This window comes from Manihot esculenta, chromosome 1 (genome assembly GCF_001659605.2).
Source record: "Manihot esculenta cultivar AM560-2 chromosome 1, M.esculenta_v8, whole genome shotgun sequence".
NCBI classification, from domain to species: Eukaryota; Viridiplantae; Streptophyta; class Magnoliopsida; order Malpighiales; family Euphorbiaceae; genus Manihot; species Manihot esculenta.
The window spans coordinates 15443491-15462115 of NC_035161.2; the positions used below are offsets into that span (position 1 = coordinate 15443491).

The window sequence follows — 18625 nt, forward strand, 5'->3', positions numbered from 1 at the left end:
TCTTATTCAATCTCCATTATTAGCGAGAGGTCAAAATAATTTAAAAATAAAATTAAATAAAAATATTCTAAAATTAGAGTATTTAAAATTTCTCATAGGTCTCATATAAATGTCTCATAATATGATAAAAATCATTATGTACTAGTGTTGAAGGAAGAGGGATCTTCCTTTATATAGGGAAGGAGAACTCCTCCTCTTTTATGATTTACCCCTTATAATATTACCGATGTGGATAAAAATAAATTTGCAAATGGACATATAATTCATTTATAAAATTAAATGATACAAACGTACATGAAATCCATTTATAAAATTAAATAGATACAAATGATTTCTTAAAAAGACGTGTAATCTATTTGCGAAATTAATTAAATGAACACAACAAGTGTAATTTGTTTGTAAAATTAAGTATATACAAATACATATGTAATTCATTTATAAAATTAAATAGATATAGACAACTCTTTAAATGAATGTACAAATTAAATAGATATAGACAACTCTTTAAATGAATGTACAATCCGTTTGTAAAATTAAATTGACACATAGAAACGAATATGTAATCTATTTGTAAAATTAAATGAAGGCAAGTAGATTCACAGACAAAAATATAATCAGTTTGAAAAATTAAATAGAAATAAATGGCTTTTGAAACGAAACGTGTAATACGTTTGTAAAATTGAATGGACTTGCAAATGAACACATAATTTATTTGTAAAATTAAATGAATACAAACATATTCACAAACAAATGGACGTGTAATCTGTTTATAAAATTAAATAGATATAGATAGCTTGTCGAACGGATTTATAATCTATTTATAAAATTAAATGAATACAAATAAACTTGCAAATAAACGTCTAATCTGTCCATCAAATTAAATGAATATTAATATATTCACAAATGGATATGTAACACATTTGTAAAATTAAATGATTTATTAAACAAATATAAAATTTATTTTTAAAATTAAATAAATACAAATAGTTTTATTTATTAGCATATATGATTTACAAACGGATATATGCTAATAAATGGACAAAAAATAGTTTTATTTCTATGGAAAGTACGTGATATATATTTTAGTTAAGAGTTTTATTTTTTCATTAATTTTTCTCCTTAAATTTTATTAAGAGTTTTTTTATAAATTAATTTAATATTGATAGCAGTATTTTTAATATTTTCTTAATGGTTATGTGATCTATTTCTAATAAATTTTATTTTCTATATAATAGTAAAACGAATCAAAAAGAGAAAATCAATAAATTGAAACTTTTATTTTTATCAATGAAATAGTTAATTTAATTAAATTAATTAAATATTCTGAAATTTAAAAAATTATAACTGAACCAATTGAAAAAATAAAAAATTAATAAATAATTTAACTAATTATTTTGCTAATTAGAAAAAAAATAACAATTCGTAATTTCAATTTAAAATCAAAATTAATCTTTTAATTTTGAATTGAGAATATAAAATTTAAATTTGATATCATAATTTAAAATTGAGACCATCATTATATTTAAGTTAAAAATTTTGAAACACTAAATCTAAAAATTAAAATATTTATTATTAAAATAAGCTATATTGTAACCATGAAATATATATATATATACTTTACTTGATAATACAGTTTTATAAATTATTATTTTAAATATTATTTTTTAATTTTTTAAATTATTTTATTAGTCTTAGTAATACAATTGAACCTATGGAAATATTTATTCAATAATATTTTATTTAATAAAAAATATTCAATAAGTAATTAATTTATAATTAGTACTAAATTATTATTTATTAGAAAATATTAATACGATAAATATTGAATTATTTAATTATTATTTATTAAAAAATATTAATATAATAAATATTGAATTATGTCAAATTTTAAAATAAATTTTAGGTTAAAATCAAATAAAAATTGAGAATTAAAATTTTTTTATACATGTTGAAAAAATTAAATCTAAGTATTAAAATGGTCAATTCGAGCAAATAAAAAATATGCCAATAAGCATGTGATAATCAACATTTAACAAAATCTCATAAAAATAAAATGCCAATGTTATGAATTAAGATACTAATAAATGGACCAAAAAAATAGTTTTATTTTTATGGAAAGTACGTGATATATATTTTAGTTAAGAATTTTATTTTTTTCGTTGATTTTTTGTCTTAAATTTTATTAAGAGTTTTTCTACAGTCCTAACTCTACCCTATCTTTTGTTTTATTTCTTCTGGAACAATCACAAATACTTTTTTGATTATGGATCTACTATCAGAAATTCAATGCCTAATCTTAGCATTCAATTTGTATTCCTGAATAATCTCATTTTTCAATTATTCAACCATTTCATTTTACCAAGTTCAATGTTAGTTAGATTAGTCAACATTTATATGTTTCGATGCAACAACAAGATGTTATTTGTAACAAGTAGTTTGTTGGTTGGTTAATTGGTCACATTTTATTCATGAAATGGGTTGGATTGATATTAGTCTAGATACAACAAAATAATTCTATTAGATCTAATGTACTTTTTCGATCTAATAAGTACCTTGTGTTAGAATTGAGAAATTCTAGGGCTCAAATCTTTAGTATTCTCTTATTTATTACCTGTGTCTACTCTTTAGGCAGAATACCGTCACCCATTTTTACTAAGAAACTGAAAGAAACCTCAGAAACGGAAGAAAGGGAGGAAGAAATGTCAATGCTTTGCTAGCATGCACACAAGATGGTTACCAAAATATGAATGACCTTACAGTTATAAAATTTCATGACCTAATTTGTCCACTTTTCACCCACTGACACATTAAATTTTCACTTGCTTTTTATAAAATGATTTCATTATATCTATCATGGGTATTCCTATTATACTTGAATCAATATATATATGTTGTTATTCACCCACTGGGCATAAGCTCAGCGCATTGGACTTTTCATGCGCATGTATTAGATAGAGGAAGCAACAGTTAGGAGGTCTGGTTCTGCATCAGCACATAGACATCATCATAACCAGTTATTCACAAGATTTGTACAAAGGTTGTTTATGTTTGGCATGTACATTAGTAGTCTATCAAGAGTCTGTAAATGAACGTTGAAAATAGTACAAATATATACAAATGTGTTTACTATTTTAAGTTAATATGTTCTATTTATGGAATTAATAATGTGAAATGAGCAAATATTGAGATTTTGTGACTATTTTTCATAGGGATAATTGGTAATAAACAGGGGAGACTCTTGCAGTTTCACCATTTAAAATTGTTTGGTGAATTAACATGTAATACCCGGCTAGACTCCGGTATCGGAATTCCTACCGTCCGGTGGAATCTCGGATGTCGGAAGCCTCTAGTAGGGTAGAAACATGTTTTCATAAAATGTTTTAAGGTATTTCATGGTTTTAAGTAAAATGGAAATGAGTTTTTGCATAAAAACAACCTTGAAGGAAAACTCAGGTTCGGCCGCCGAACCTTAAGTTCGGCCGCCGAACATGTGTGCCTTCGGGAGCGCCTTTAGGCCCCCGAAAGCATAAGTGAGGGAAGTCCAGGTTCGGCCGCCGAACCTCAAGTTCGGCCGCCGAACATGGCATGCATGCGGAGGCACGTTCGGCCCCCGAACGTGGCCTGGCCAGCCACTATAAAAGGGTCCCTTAGCCGAAAACGGGCGAGCTTTTCCCCATTTCCGGCCAAGGTGAGCTCTCTGCCGTCCCTCACCGATCTTGAGTTCTTTCCTTCCAATCCTACTCGATTTTCATGAGTTTTTACTTTGTTTTGAAGATTTTCAAGCTTTGAGCAAAGTTTTGGAGTTTTGAGGTTCAAGGGAACTCAACCCCTCCCATCTCCGAGTTTAGGTCGTCTCTCTCGATCTCCACGAGGTAAGAGCCGATCTTAAGCTCATTTCATATTTTAAGTAAGTTTTAAGAGGATCTATGGGGTAGAATGCATGTTTAGCTCATGGTTAGGTTTATGGGTTTTATATGTGTTTATGAACAATGTGAGTTGCTTGTTGTGTTGTAGTTGGGGTTTTTGTTGGTTTGATGCCCCTAGGAACTTGTATGCTTGCTTGTGTGTGATTGGGAATGTTGTAGAATAGGTTTATGCATGTTTGAAAAGTTTGGGAGGCGTTTGTGCATGTTGGAGCTGAGTTTCTGCCACTTTGGAGAAACTCAGGTTCGGCCGCCGAACCCGCTTGTGGAGGCAGCCTTCGGCTGTCGAAGCCTGCCCCCGAAAGAGGACTTTCATCTCTGGAGGGCAGTTTCGGCCGCCGAAACTGCCGCCGAACATGCATGAGTTTCGTCTTTGTCTGGGAGTTTCGGCCGCCGAAGGTGCCGCCGAACCTGCCTGACTTTCGGCTCTGGAGGGACTTTCGGCAGCCGAACCTGCCGCCGAAAGTGCCCTGTCCAGCCCTCATTTGCATGTTTTTCTATGATTGTTTCACGATGTTTGAGGGGGTTTTTGGGGAGTAGTTTAGAGTTATGTTCATGTATGTTTGGTCCCTCATTTGAGTCCACCTGTGTAGGTTCGGACCCGAGGAACCAAGGACCCCAGCAGTGAGTCAGCTGCTCCGGTGTCTGATCAGAGCTACCCGGAGGTGAGTGGAATAAACCTTTATGTTTTTAAGCAAATTAATCGTATAGTTTTGAGCATGTTCATGCATCATGAATGCCATGTGATGTTTTAGGTTGTTTGCATTAGAATCCACAAATATGTTGCATTGCACATTTTAATGTTGATGTGGATGAATGTTGGATGATCCATAGCCCTCGATCTATGATGTGACGATGTGATATGTACAGTACGGAATGTAAGACCAGTGGGACCCATTCTACGTTCGCTGGCACTATGTAAGAGAAAGACCAGGACCCATTCTACGTTCTGGCACAGTTGGACCATGTTATGCTATGCTATGTAAGAGAAAGACCAGGACCCATTCTACGTTCTGGCACAGTTGGACTATGCAGAGGGCTAATGGTGACAAGTTCATCCTTGATGTGATTAGCTGTGATGTGATGCATTTCATGTTATCATATGTTTTAAACGTTTTATTATTCTGCTCACTGGGCTCTAGTAGCTCACCCCTCTCCCAAATTTCCCCAGGATTGCAGGTACAGGGTAGACCAGGAGGTTTACAAGAGTAATGAAGTCTTGTGTATGTAATAGATAGTGTGGACATGATAAATGTATTAATGTTATGTAAAAGTACAGTTTCAGTCATGTAATGATATTGAGGATTAGAGATTGTTCTTGACTTTATGTATGAGGTATCCCTTTTAATACATGATCTTAGATCTTTTTATGATGTTTATGTAGACCAACTCAACATATGATGTTTTGCCCATTGGGGCATTGAGGAGATCCCACTGAGGGATCATGTTTATGATTTTGAGTATGTTCAGTGCATGCACAGGTTGAGTTTGGCATATGAATGAAAGAAAAGTTTTAAATTTTTACGTATGTTGTTGATCATGTATGGGATTAAATAGGTTTTCAGGTTGCATGTCAGGCTTGCTACGGGTCTTGGCGGCCTTAAGCTGACCCGAATCCTAGCGTCGGTAGCGGTCCGATTTTCGGGTCGTTACAGAATGGTATTAGAGCCCTAGGTTCATAGGATCGGACCTAGAGTGTCGGGCTCATAGATGTTCTAGAAGGTCAAGCACAATAGGAAGATCATGTCCACTAGGATAGGATGTTGAGTCCTGTCTTGTATGATGATGTGAAATGCCATGAATATATACATGTGCATTGATACTATGATATGAATGATGTATATGTGATGAGGGTTCATGTGTGCCCACATGAACCATATGATGCTAATGTTTGTGTGATGTGTACTGTTTTTCAGAAAACAGGATGAGAGGAACCCGTCGATCGGCAAGATTGACTGGAGTACCACCTGAGGATGAGGGCACGAGCGCCCGTCCTCCTACATTGCCTAGGGCAATGTCTTGTAGAGCAAACAGAGAAAGAGTGTCAAGGGACCCTAGAAGGTCTTTTGATGCTAGCAGAAGGGGGACTGATAGAGGAGGAAGTTCTTCAGATGTGAGGGAGGTTATGGAAGAGGATCAGAGGAGGGATGGGAACCTGGATGTGAGCATGGAGGAAGAGGGGACAGGGGAGTCTCAGGGAGGTGTTCAGGCCTCGGGGTATGGTTTTCCACCCCATTATCCACCCTTCCCACAGGGTTCAGGGTATCCGATGGGAGGCACATCGGATTACTCCAGCTTTAACCCCTACCCTACCTACATGCCTTATCCACCTTTCTATCCACCTTATACACAATACCCAGCTTATCCACCCTCACCCTTCTATCCTAACCCGGCAAACCCCACCTCGGGGAATGCTGCACCCCCACCTCCACCACCCACAGAACCAGCAGCCCCAGTTACTCAACCTCCTAGACTTAGCTCAGCCGATGGGAGCAAAGTAAAGATGACAGATTACCTTAAGCTAGATGCTCCCAAATACAAGTCAGGAGATGACCCCTTTGAGTACCTGAGAGTAGTGAAGACAATAACTGATGAGCTAGGGGCGGATGATAGCAGGGCCATTCAGATGGCAGGGTTCACCTTAAAGTGCAAGAAGGCACGGGAATGGTTCAAGTGTTATATGGACCCGAGACTAGACGGCATGACATGGGAGGAATTTGCGAATGAGTTCGCGAGATGGGCTTTTCCAAACAGTTCCAGAGAACTGAAGATGATTGAGTTTTAACAGCTGAGGCAGACAGAGCACATGAGTGTAGAGGAGTTCACGGATAAATTCTTGGAGCTATTGCCTTTTTCAGGGCAAGCTCTAGATACAGATACGAAGAAAGCCAAGAGATATGTTATGAAGCTGCATTCTAGGTACTCCTCGTTGATTCAGTCAGTTGAGAGGGAAAGTTTCCACACTGTGGTGGATATGGCTCGAAGGATGGAGGCGAGTGCTATAGTTGAGGGGTCAGTGAAGCAGTCAGTGACCCAGTCTTCAGGGGTTAAGACCCCAGGCAGAGGAGGGCCAAGTCTCTCTTCTCAGAGCTCAAGTAAGAAGAGGTGGGATAACACCACCAAGAAGCCGAAGAAGAATAATTTTTGGAGTAAGTTGAAATCCGGTCTAGGATTTGGCGGTGGCTCGAGCTCAGGCTCAGATGGTACAGAATGCCAAAGATGTGGAAGACCGCACAAGGGAGTGTGTCGAGCTGGGACTAATGCATGTTTCAGATGTGGACAGGAGGGACACATGGCTCGGGAGTGTCCTAGAGCACCTTTTATGGGCCAGCCCCAGCAGACAGCTTCTGGTAGTGTGGCTCAGCCAGCAGCTCCAGCCACAACTCAGGGCAGTGGCAGAGGTAGAGGGAGAGGGGCAGCCTCTTCTTCTGGTTCCCGAGGTGAAGGTCCATTAGCTCCAGCCAGGATCTTCACCATGACTCAGCAGGAGGCTAACACATCTAACACCGTGGTGTCAGGTAATCTCGTCATTGGGTGTTCTGATGTGTATGCATTAATGGACCCGGGTGCATCTCATTCATTTATCGCTCCGAGAGCCGTTGAGAGGTTGGGTCTGATAGTCTCTGGGTTAGAGTGTCCCCTATGGGTCAGTGGACCCAAGTGTGACCCGTCAGTGGCAGAGTCAGTCTGCCAGTACAGTCCAGTTTTTGTTGAGGGAAGATGCCTCTCCGTCGACCTTGTGGTTCTAGATTTGACAGACTTTGACGTCATTCTAGGGATGGATTGGCTATCTACCCATGGTGCTACCTTGGACTGCAGAGACAAGGTAGTCAAGTTCAGAGATCAGAACGGGTCAGAGGTCGTCTTCAGAGGAGACAAGAGGGGCACACCTAGAGGTCTGATATCAACTCTTCAGGCTCGTAGGTTGCTTAGGAAGGTATGTCAGGGGTACTTAGCTCATGTGAGAGAGCTAGACAGTCAGGTCAGGGAGCCAACCTCGGTGCCAGTTGTCAGAGAATTTTAGGATGTTTTTCCAGACGAGCTTCCAGGTTTACCACCTGCTAGGGAGATAGAGTTCGAGATAGAGTTGATGCCTGGAACTAGACCGATCTCTATCCCTCCCTACAGGATGGCCCCAGCCGAGTTGAAGGAGTTGAAAGAGCAATTGCAAAAGCTAGTAGAAAAGGGCTTCATCCGACAGAGTACCTCACCTTGGGGTGCTCCGGTCTTGTTTGTGAGGAAGAAGGACGGATCCCTTAGACTTTGTATCGACTACAGGCAGTTGAACAAAGTCACTACCAAGAATAGGTACCCTCTGCCAAGGATCGATGATCTATTCAACCAGCTAGCCGGAGCGGGTTGTTTCTCAAAAATAGATCTGAGATCTGGGTACCATCAGCTGAGGATAAGAGAAAAAGACATGCCAAAGACAGCTTTCAGGACCAGATATGGGCATTTTGAGTTTCTTGTAATGCCGTTCGGGTTAACCAACGCCCCTGCAGCATTCATGGATCTCATGAACAGAGTGTTTAGCCAATACCTGGATCACTTTGTTATTGTCTTCATAGATGATATCTTAGTGTATTCTAGGAATGCAGAGGAGCATGCCCATCATCTGAGGTTGGTTCTGCAAACCTTGAGGGAACATGGCTTGTATGCCAAGTTCTCTAAGTGTGAATTCTGGCTGAGGAGCATTTCCTTCTTGGGGCATGTTGTGTCAGAAAATGGAATAGAGGTAGACCCCAAGAAGGTAGAAGCTGTGGCTAACTGGCCTAGACCCACTTCAGTGACAGAGATTAGAAGTTTCTTGGGTTTGGCAGGTTACTACAGGAGGTTCGTTCAGGACTTCTCAAAGATTGCAGCTCCTCTGACCAGACTAACCAGAAAGAATCAGAAGTTTGTGTGGACTGACCAGTGCGAAGAGAGTTTTGAAGAGCTTAAGAAGAGGTTGACTTCGGCACCAGTGTTAGCTTTGCCAGCTAGCAGTGAGGACTTCACGGTCTTCTGTGATGCATCCCGAGTGGGTTTGGGTTGTGTGTTAATGCAGAATGAGAGGGTGATTGCTTATGCTTCTAGGCAGCTGAAGAAGCATGAGTTGAATTACCCCACACATGACCTGGAGATGGCAACAGTAATCTTTGCACTCAAGATGTGGAGGCACTACCTCTATGGGGTTAAATGTGAGATCTTTACAGATCATAAGAGCCTGCAGTACATCCTGAGTCAAAGAGATTTGAACTTAAGACAGAGAAGATGGGTGGAGCTGCTGAGTGACTATGATTGCAAGGTTCAGTACCATCCGGGTAAGGCGAATGTTGTGGCAGACGCCTTAAGCTGGAAATCACTCGGCAGTTTATCCCACATATCGGCAGAGAGGAGGCTAGTGGTGAAGGAGTTTTACAAGCTCGTTGAGGAAGGTCTTCAGTTGGAGTTATCTGGTACAGGTGCTTTGGTAGCCCAGATGAGAGTGGCACCCGTGTTTCTGGAGCAGGTGGCTCAGAAACAGCATGAGGACCCAGAGTTAGTGAATATTGCCAGGACTGTTCAGTCAGGCAAAGATAGTGAGTTCAGATTCGACAGCAAAGGGATCCTCCGCTTTGGGAGCAGACTATGTGTACCAGATGACATAGGGCTAAAAGGAGACATTATGAGAGAGGCTCATAATGCAAGATACAGCGTTCACCCCAGAGCCACCAAGATGTATCAAGATCTGAAGAAGGTTTATTGGTGGCCAGCTATGAAGAAAGAAGTGGCATAGTTTGTGTCAGCCTGCGAAGTGTGTCAGAGGGTGAAGCTGAAACATCAGAAGCCGGCTGGAATGCTTAACCCGCTACCTATTCCAGAGTGGAAATGGGAAAATATAGCTATGGACTTCGTAGTGGGGTTACCGGCGGCGTCCAACAGATTGGACTCCATATGGGTGATTGTGGACAGACTCACCAAATCTGCTCACTTCATCCCTGTCAGGAGTGGCTATTCTGTGGACAAGTTGGCGCAGGTGTATGTTGATGAGATCGTCAGGCTGCATAGGGTTCCTGTTTCGATAGTGTCAGATAGAGGGCCCCAGTTCACCTCCAGATTTTGGCGGAGTCTGCAGAACGCCATGGGTACCAGGTTGGATTTTAGCACTGCTTTCCATCCACAGACGGACGGACAGTCAGAAAAGACCATCCAGACCATAGAGGATATGCTCAGGATGTGTGTGCTGGACTTTGGCGGTTCTTGGAGGCAGCATCTACCTTTGGTGGAGTTCGCCTACAATAACAGCCATCATGCTAGCATCGGGATGGCTCCATATGAAGCTTTGTATGGGAGGAAGTGCAGATCACCTGTTTGCTGGGAAGAAGTTGGGGAAAAGGCCTTGGCAGGGCCTGAGCTAGTAGAGATTACCAGCAGGGAAGTACCCATAATCAAAGAAAGGATCAAGACTGCTGCAAGCAGACAGAAGAGTTATGCAGACATCCGCAGAAGACAGGTCGAGTTTCAGGAGGGGGATCTGGTATTGCTCAAGGTGTCTCCAATGAAAGGAGTGGTTCGCTTCGGGAAGAAAGGTAAACTAGCCCCACGATACATCGGACCCTTTGAAATCTTGCAAAAGATTGGGAATGTGTCGTACAAGCTAGATTTACTTGCTTCAATGGAAAGAATCCATCCGGTTTTCCATGTTTCAATGTTGAGGAAATTTGTGTCAGATCCGAGCAAGGTTCTTAGTGAGCTTGATGTGGAGGTCCAAGAGGATCTCACCTATGTTGAACAGCCAGTACGGATCATAGACACCCAGATCAGAAAGCTAAGGAACAAGGAAATCCCGATGGTGAAAGTCCTGTGGAACCACCACAATTTGGAAGAAAGCACTTGGGAGACACGGGAGTCTATGCTCCAGCAGTACCCTCATCTCTTTTAAGGTTAGATCTCTATGTGTTTATGTGCTATGTATGTTATGTTTTATGCCATACTATGTGCTAGTTGAGGAACATTTGGGGACGAATGTTCTTAAGGGGGGGAGAATGTAATACCCAGCTAGACTCCGGTATAGGAATTCCTACCGTCCGGTGGAATCTCGGATGTCGGAAGCCTCTAGTAGGGTAGAAACATGTTTTCATAAAATGTTTTAAGGTATTTCATGGTTTTAAGTAAAATGGAAATGAGTTTTTGCATAAAAACAACCTTGAAGGAAAACTCAGGTTCGGCCGCCAAACCTTAAGTTCGGCCGCCGAACATGCGTGCCTTCGGGAGCGCCTTTAGGCCCCCGAAAGCATAAGTGAGGGAAGTCCAGGTTCGGCCGCCGAACCTCAAGTTCGGCCGCCGAACATGGCATGCATGCGGAGGCACGTTCGGCCCCCGAACGTGGCCTGGCCAGCCACTATAAAAGGGTCTCTTAGCCGAAAACGGGCGAGCTTTTTCCCCATTTCCGGCCAAGGTGAGCTCTCCGCCGTCCCTCACCGATCTTGAGTTCTTTCCTTCCAATCCTACTTGATTTTCATGAGTTTTTACTTTGTTTTAAAGATTTTCAAGCTTTGAGCAAAGTTTTGGAGCTTTGAGGTTCAAGGGAACTCAACCCCTCCCATCTCCGAGTTTAGGTCGTCTCTCTCGATCTCCATGAGATAAGAGCCGATCTTAAGCTCATTTCATGTTTTAAGTAAGTTTTAAGAGGATCTATGGGGTAGAATGCATGTTTAGCTCATGGTTAGGTTTATGGGTTTTATATGTGTTTATGAACAATGTGAGTTGCTTGTTGTGTTGTAGTTGGGGTTTTTGTTGGTTTGATGCCCCTAGGAACTTGTATACTTGCTTGTGTGTGATTGAGAATGTTGTAGAATAGGTTTATGCATGTTTGAAAAGTTTGGGAGGCGTTTGTGCATGTTGGAGCTGAGTTTCTGCCACTTTGGAGAAACTCAGGTTCGACCGCCGAAGGGACTTTCGGCCGCTGAACCTGCTTGTGGAGGCAGCCTTCGGCTGCCGAAGCCTGCCTCCGAAAGAGGACTTTCATCTCTGGAGGGCAGTTTCGTCTCTGTCTGGGAGTTTCGGCCGCCGAAGGTGCCGCCGAACCTGCCTGACTTTCGGCTCTGGAGAGACTTTCGGCCGCCGAACCTGCCGCCGAAAGTGCCCTGTCCAGCCCTCTTTTGCATGTTTTTCTATGATTGTTTCACGATGTTTGAGGGGGGTTTTTGGGGAGTAGTTTAGAGTTATGTTCATGTATGTTTGGTCCCTCATTTGAGTCCACCTGTGTAGGTTCGGACCCGAGGAACCGAGGACCCCAGCAGTGAGTCAGCTGCTCCGGTGTCTGATCAGAGCTACCCGGAGGTGAGTGGAATAAACCTTTATGTTTTTAAGCAAATTAATCATATAGTTTTGAGCATGTTCATGCATCATGAATGCCATGTGATGTTTTAGGTTGTTTGCATTAGAATCCACGAATATGTTACATTGCACATTTTAATGTTGATGTGGATGAATGTTGGATGATCCATAGCCCTCAATCTATGATGTGACGATGTGATATGTATAGTACGGAATGTAAGACTAGTGGGACCCATTCTACGTTCGCTGGCACTATGTAAGAGAAAGACCAGGACCCATTCTACGTTCTGGCACAGTTGGACCATGTTATGCTATGCTATGTAAGAGAAAGACCAGGACCCATTCTACGTTCTGGCACAGTTGGACTATGCAGAGGGCTAATGGTGACAAGTTCATCCTTGTTGTGATTAGCTGTGATGTGATGCATTTCATGTTATCATATGTTTTAAACGTTTTATTATTCTGCTCACTGGGCTCTAGTAGCTCACCCCTCTCCCAAATTTCCCCAAGATTGCAGGTACAGGGTAGACCAGGAGGTTTACAAGAGTAATGAAGTCTTGTGTATGTAATAGATAGTGTGGACATGATAAATGTATTAATGTTATGTAAAAGTACAGTTTCAGTCATGTAATGATATTGAGGATTAGAGATTGTGCTTGACTTTATGTATGAGGTATCCCTTTTAATACATGATCTTAGATCTTTTTATGATGTTTATGTAGACCAACTCAACATATGATGTTTTGCCCATTGGGGCATTGAGGAGATCCCACTGAGGGATCATGTTTATGATTTTGAGTATGTTCAGTGCATGCACAGGTTGAGTTTGGCATATGAATGAAAGAAAAGTTTTAAATTTTTACGTATGTTGTTGTTCATGTATGGGATTAAACAGGTTTTCAGGTTGCATGTCAGGCTTGCTACGGGTCTTGGCGGCCTTAAGCCGACCCGGATCCTAGCGCCGGTAGCGGTCCGATTTTCGGGTCGTTACATAACATGTATTTAAACAAACCAAATAACAATTTATAATGTAAAAGCTGTGTAATTGCATATAGTATAGTATGTGGCATCCTTTACTAAGCTATTTTATAGACGGGTAAGGGGTGTTACATTTTTTTGGTATTAGAGCATAGGTTTAGGTGGTTCTAGGATATAACATAATTTAATGTACATGCCAAATGTGTCAAGGTTATGATGTATCTCTGTCAAATTGATGCAGGCCTATTTTGTGTCTTTAATTGTTTACAGAGGATGTCTGAGGAATAACAACGTGCTATGGATGAGGAGGTGGGAAGTCATGCCCCCTCTTCAGGGGCAGCACCTCAGGTGCCACCACCAATTGTAGTACCTGTGCATGCTCCTGCTAGACCACCAATAGACAAGCTTAGAAAATATGGAGCTATTGAATTCAAAGGCAGAAGAGAAGATGATGCTCCAGCAGTAGAGTACTGGCTGCAAAGTACAGAGAGAGTATTGCAGCAATTGCAGTGCACACCACCAGATAGTGTGGCTTGTGCAGTTGCTTTGTTACAAGAAGAAGCCTATCAGTGGTGGGACACCACATCACAGACAGTGCAACCTGAGCAGCGGACTTGGGAATTCTTTCTGGCTGAGTTTCGGAAGAAGTATATTGGAGATTTGTATCTAGATGAAAAGAGAAGAGAGTTCATGTATTTAAGACAGGGCAGGATGACTGTTAGCAAGTATGAAAAAGATTTCATCAGACTGAGTAAGTATGCCCGGAAAATGGTGCCTACAGAGGAAGCTAGATGTAAGAAATTTGAGTAGGGTTTGTATAATGACATTTGGGTGCTTTTGGCAGCCCATCCCATCAAAGAATTCTCTGCTATGGTAAATACAACATTGAATATAGAAAAGATAAAAGAAGAAGAACAAAGCTGGAGACATAAGGGACAACAGAAGAGAGGGCAAACCCAGATACAGGGGCAATCCTCAGCCTCTCAGGCACCTAGTAAGAGACAAAGGGGTGCCCAACCATCAGGGCGGAGTCAGGTACAGAGACAAAGGCAGGGACCAACACAGAGTTTTGCAGGAAGAGTTGGGCAGCAAACTAGTACTACTGTAGCCAGTTTAGGAAGTGCAGGCAGAGGATAATACACAGTATGTGAGCACTGTGGTAGAAGGCATTTGAGACTCTGTAGAAAACTGACAGGGGCTTGCTTCAGGCCACATCTACTGAGCATCTTATGAGAGATTGTCCTAGGGGACAGGTATCATCAGCACCACCTGTAGAAAGGCCTATTCCTGCTGGATCTAGAGGAAGAGGAAGGGGTAGAGGTAATCAAACAGGGGCAGCTTCAGCCAGTCAGAGGGTGTCTGAAATAGTAGATAGACCAGACTTCAAAACACCTGCTAGAGCCTATGCTATCAGGGCTAAGGAGGATAGGGACTCCCCAGATGTGATTGTTGGTACATTCTCAATCTTTGATAAACCTGTGCATGCATTAATAGACACAGGATCTACACATTCATACATATGTTTACCCATTACAAATGAGGGGAAATTATAGGCAGATTCTCTAAACCAAAATATAATAGTAACCAACCCCCTTAATCATAGTGTGATAGTGAGTAAAGTATATAGGGATTGTCTTATATCCATCCACAGTTAGACTTTCCATGGTGATTTAATAGAATTACCCTTTAGCGAATTTGATGTAATCCTTAGCATGGACTGGTTATCTAAGCATCGGGTAATAGTGGATTGCAGATAAAAAAAAATTACATTGAAAACACTTATAGATCACGATGTGGTAGTTGTAGGGGAGAGGTCAGATTACTTGTCTAATATTATATCAACCGCTACAGCTAGGAGATTAATTAGCAAGGGTTGTGAAGCCTACCTAGTCTGGGCACTTGAAACCAAAAAGGAGAATCCAAGTGTGCATGACATATCCACAGTGTGTGATTTCTCTAATATTTTTCCTGATGATCTTTATGGGTTACCACCACACAGAGAGGTCGAATTTGCCATAGATGTTAAACCAGGCACCGCACCTATCTCTATTGCTCCTTATAGGATGACACCTACTAAATTAAAAGAGTTAAAAATACAACTGCAAGAATTGCTTGACAAGGGTTTTATACGACCTAGTATTTCACCTTGGGGCACACCTGTGTTGTTTGTAAAAAAGAAGAATGGGACACTAAGGTTGTGTATAGATTACAGGCAACTAAATAAGGTGACAATTAAAAATAAATACCCTTTGCCCCGAATAGATGACTTGTTTGATCAACTAAAAGGAGCAAGTGTCTTTTCTAAAATTGATTTGAGATCGGGTTATCATCATTGAAGATAAAAGAAACGATGTCTCTAAAACTGCTTTTAGAACCCGATATGGACACTATGAATTTCTTGTTATGCCTTTTGGGTTAACTAATGCTCCTGCAGCTTTCATGGATCTGATGAACCGCATCTTCCATCCCTACCTAGATCAGTTTGTAGTAGTTTTCATAGATGATATCCTAATATACTCAAAGACTAAGGAAGAACATGATCAACATTTGAGGATAGTATTACAAACTATGAGAGAGAAATAACTTTATGCCAAGCTTAGTAAATGTGAGTTTTGGCTAAATGATATATTCTTTCTTGGACATGTTGTGTCAGCTGAAGGAATCAGAGTAGACCATAAAAAGATAGAAGCTATCCTTGAATGGAAACCACCTAAGAACATAGCAGAAATTAGGAGTTTTCTGGGTTTGGTTGGATACTATAGGCGGTTTGTAAAGGGATTTTCAATCATTGCGGCCCCATTAACTAAATTGTTGCGTAAGAATGTTAAATATGACTGGGATGACAAATGTCACAAGAGTTTTGAAAAGGTTAAAAAGATGCTTGCAGAGGCACCTGTCCTTACACAGCCAGAATCGGGCAAAGATTTTGTGATCTACAGTGATGCCTCACATAATAAATTGGGTTGTGTACTCATGTAGGAGGGGAAGGTAGTTGCTTATGCTTCAAGACAATTAAAGCCGCACGAGAAGAACTACCCTATCCATAATTTAGAGTTAGCAGCCATAGTCTTTGCATTAAAGATATGGAGGCATTACTTGTATGGAGAAAAATGTTATATCTATACAGATCATAAAAGTTTAAAATATTTACCCACACAAAAGGAGCTTAACTTGAGACAGAGAAGATGGTTAGAGTTGCTTAAGGATTATGATTGCATTATTGACTATCATCCAGGTAAGGCTAATCTGGTAGCAGATGCACTTAGCAGGAAATCCTTAACTGCTCTGAGAGCTTTGAATGCTCGTCTATCTTTAGCTAATGATGGGGCTATCATAGCAAAACTAAAGCTTAGACCCAATTTACTTCAACAAGTCCAGAAAGCACAGAAAGGGGATATCGAAATAGCTTTGTGGATAAGGCAAGTCCAAGAGGGGAAAAAGCAGAAATATGTGGTTCGAGATGATGGCTATTTGTATTATGAAGGTAGAATATGTGTACAAAATGTTGATGACCTGAGGAAGAACATTCTGGAGGAAGCACACAGTAGTTCATATGCTATGCATCTTGGTAGCACTAAAATGTATCAAGATTTGAAACTGCATTATTGGTGGTCAGGTATGAAGAAAGATATAGTTGAATTTGTGGCTAAATGTCTGACTTGTCAGCAGGTGAAGGCTGAGCATCAAGTTCCATCTGGTCTTTTACACCCTATTTCCATACCAGAATGAAAGTGGGATAAGATCACTATGGATTTTGTTGTGGGATTGCCACTGACACTAAGGAAAAAAGATGTCATATGGGTGATTGTAGATAGATTGACTAAGTCAGCTCATTTCATACTAGTGAGAACTGATTACTCATTGGAGAAATATGCAGAACTATACATCAATGAAATAGTTCGGTTACATGGAGTACCTCTTTCCATTATTTCAGATAGGGACCCGAGGTTCACAGCTAGATTTTGGGAAAAATTGCATGAAGCACTGGGTACTAAGTTGAACTTTAGTACAGCTTTTCATCCTCAAACAGATGGGCAATCTGAAAGGGTAATTCAAACACTGGAAGATATGCTTAGAAGTTGTGTTATTAAATTCGAAAGGAGCTGGGAGAGATACCTTCCATTGATTGAATTTGCATACAACAACAGTTATTAAGCAAGTATCAAAATGGCACCTTATGAAGCATTGTATGGAAGGAAATGTAGAACTCCATTGTGCTGAACAGAACTCAGTAAGGCTAAATTGATAGGTCCAGATTTGGTGAGGGAAACGGAAGAGAAAGTTAGAACTATCAAGAAAAGATTGAAAGCAGCTTCAGATAGACAGAAGCCCTATGTGGATTTGAAGAGAAAAGATATAGTATATGAAGTTGGAGATAAAGTGTTTCTTAAAGTCTCTCCATGGAAAATGGTGCTTAGATTTGGCAAAAAGGGAAAGTTAAGTCCTAGGTTTATCGGTCCATATGAGATAACTGAACTGTGGGTCCAGTAGCCTACAGGTTAGCATTATCTCCAGAATTATATAAGATATATAATGCCTTCCATGTATCCATACTGAGAAGATACAGATCTGATACTTCTCATGTCATTTCTTCTGAGACAATTGATATTCAACCTGATTTAACTTATGAGGAGGAACTAGTGAAGATTTTAGCACGAGAAATAAAGAAGTTGAGGAATAAGAAGATTCCACTAGCGAAGATTCTTTGGAGAAACTACAAAACAGAGGAAGCTACATGGGAAAGTGAGGAATTAATGAGACAGCAACACCCCCAGTTATTTATGATAGGTAAATTTCGAGGACGAATTTTTTTTTTTTTTCTAAAATGAGGGGAGAGTTGTCACGTTCCAAAACCTATAGATAGAAATAGAGCAATTATTAGATTTAAATTGTACCATTCTTAAGTTAGAGTAATTAGCTTCAGGGGAGGTACTAGCTTATCCATAGCCGTTTAACACACAATTCGCTTATAGATAGAGCACTAAAAATTGTGTTTAAAGGTCCAACTTGCATTTCATATAGAGTTATACACCTAAAGACAGAGTTAAAATAAGAACGACCAGTAATAGTATGTTAATATCTTTAAACTGTAATGACTGAATCATAGAAAGCTCAAATGAGAAAACAGACATAGAGTGATTATATTAGTGCAAATTGTTTTATTTTTTGAAGTGTTCTCTTATTATAACCCATTTAATATACTATCTTTCCTACTTTCTAATTTGTTGGTCGGATATGTAAATAAATTCGAATTTATACCTAATTTAATTAAATTAATTAAATATTCTGAAATTTAAAAAATTAAAACTGAACCAATTGAAAAAATAAAAAATTAATAAATAATTTAACTAATTATTTTGCTGATTAGAAAAAAATAACTATTCGTAATTTCAATTGAAAATCAAAATTAATCTTTTAATTTT

General features: G+C 39.9%; 1 protein-coding gene across 1 annotated transcript; it reads left to right on the forward strand.

Annotated features, from left to right (window-relative positions):
- Nucleotides 1–16949: 16949 nt before the first annotated feature.
- LOC122723530 lies at nucleotides 16950–18341 on the forward strand. The gene is made up of 4 exons (XM_043955978.1): nucleotides 16950–17280; nucleotides 17428–17680; nucleotides 17764–17990; nucleotides 18310–18341. Exons 1-4 carry the CDS (start codon nucleotides 16950–16952, stop codon nucleotides 18339–18341), a joined length of 843 nt encoding a protein of 280 aa, XP_043811913.1.
- The last annotated feature ends 284 nt before the right edge of the window (nucleotides 18342–18625 follow it).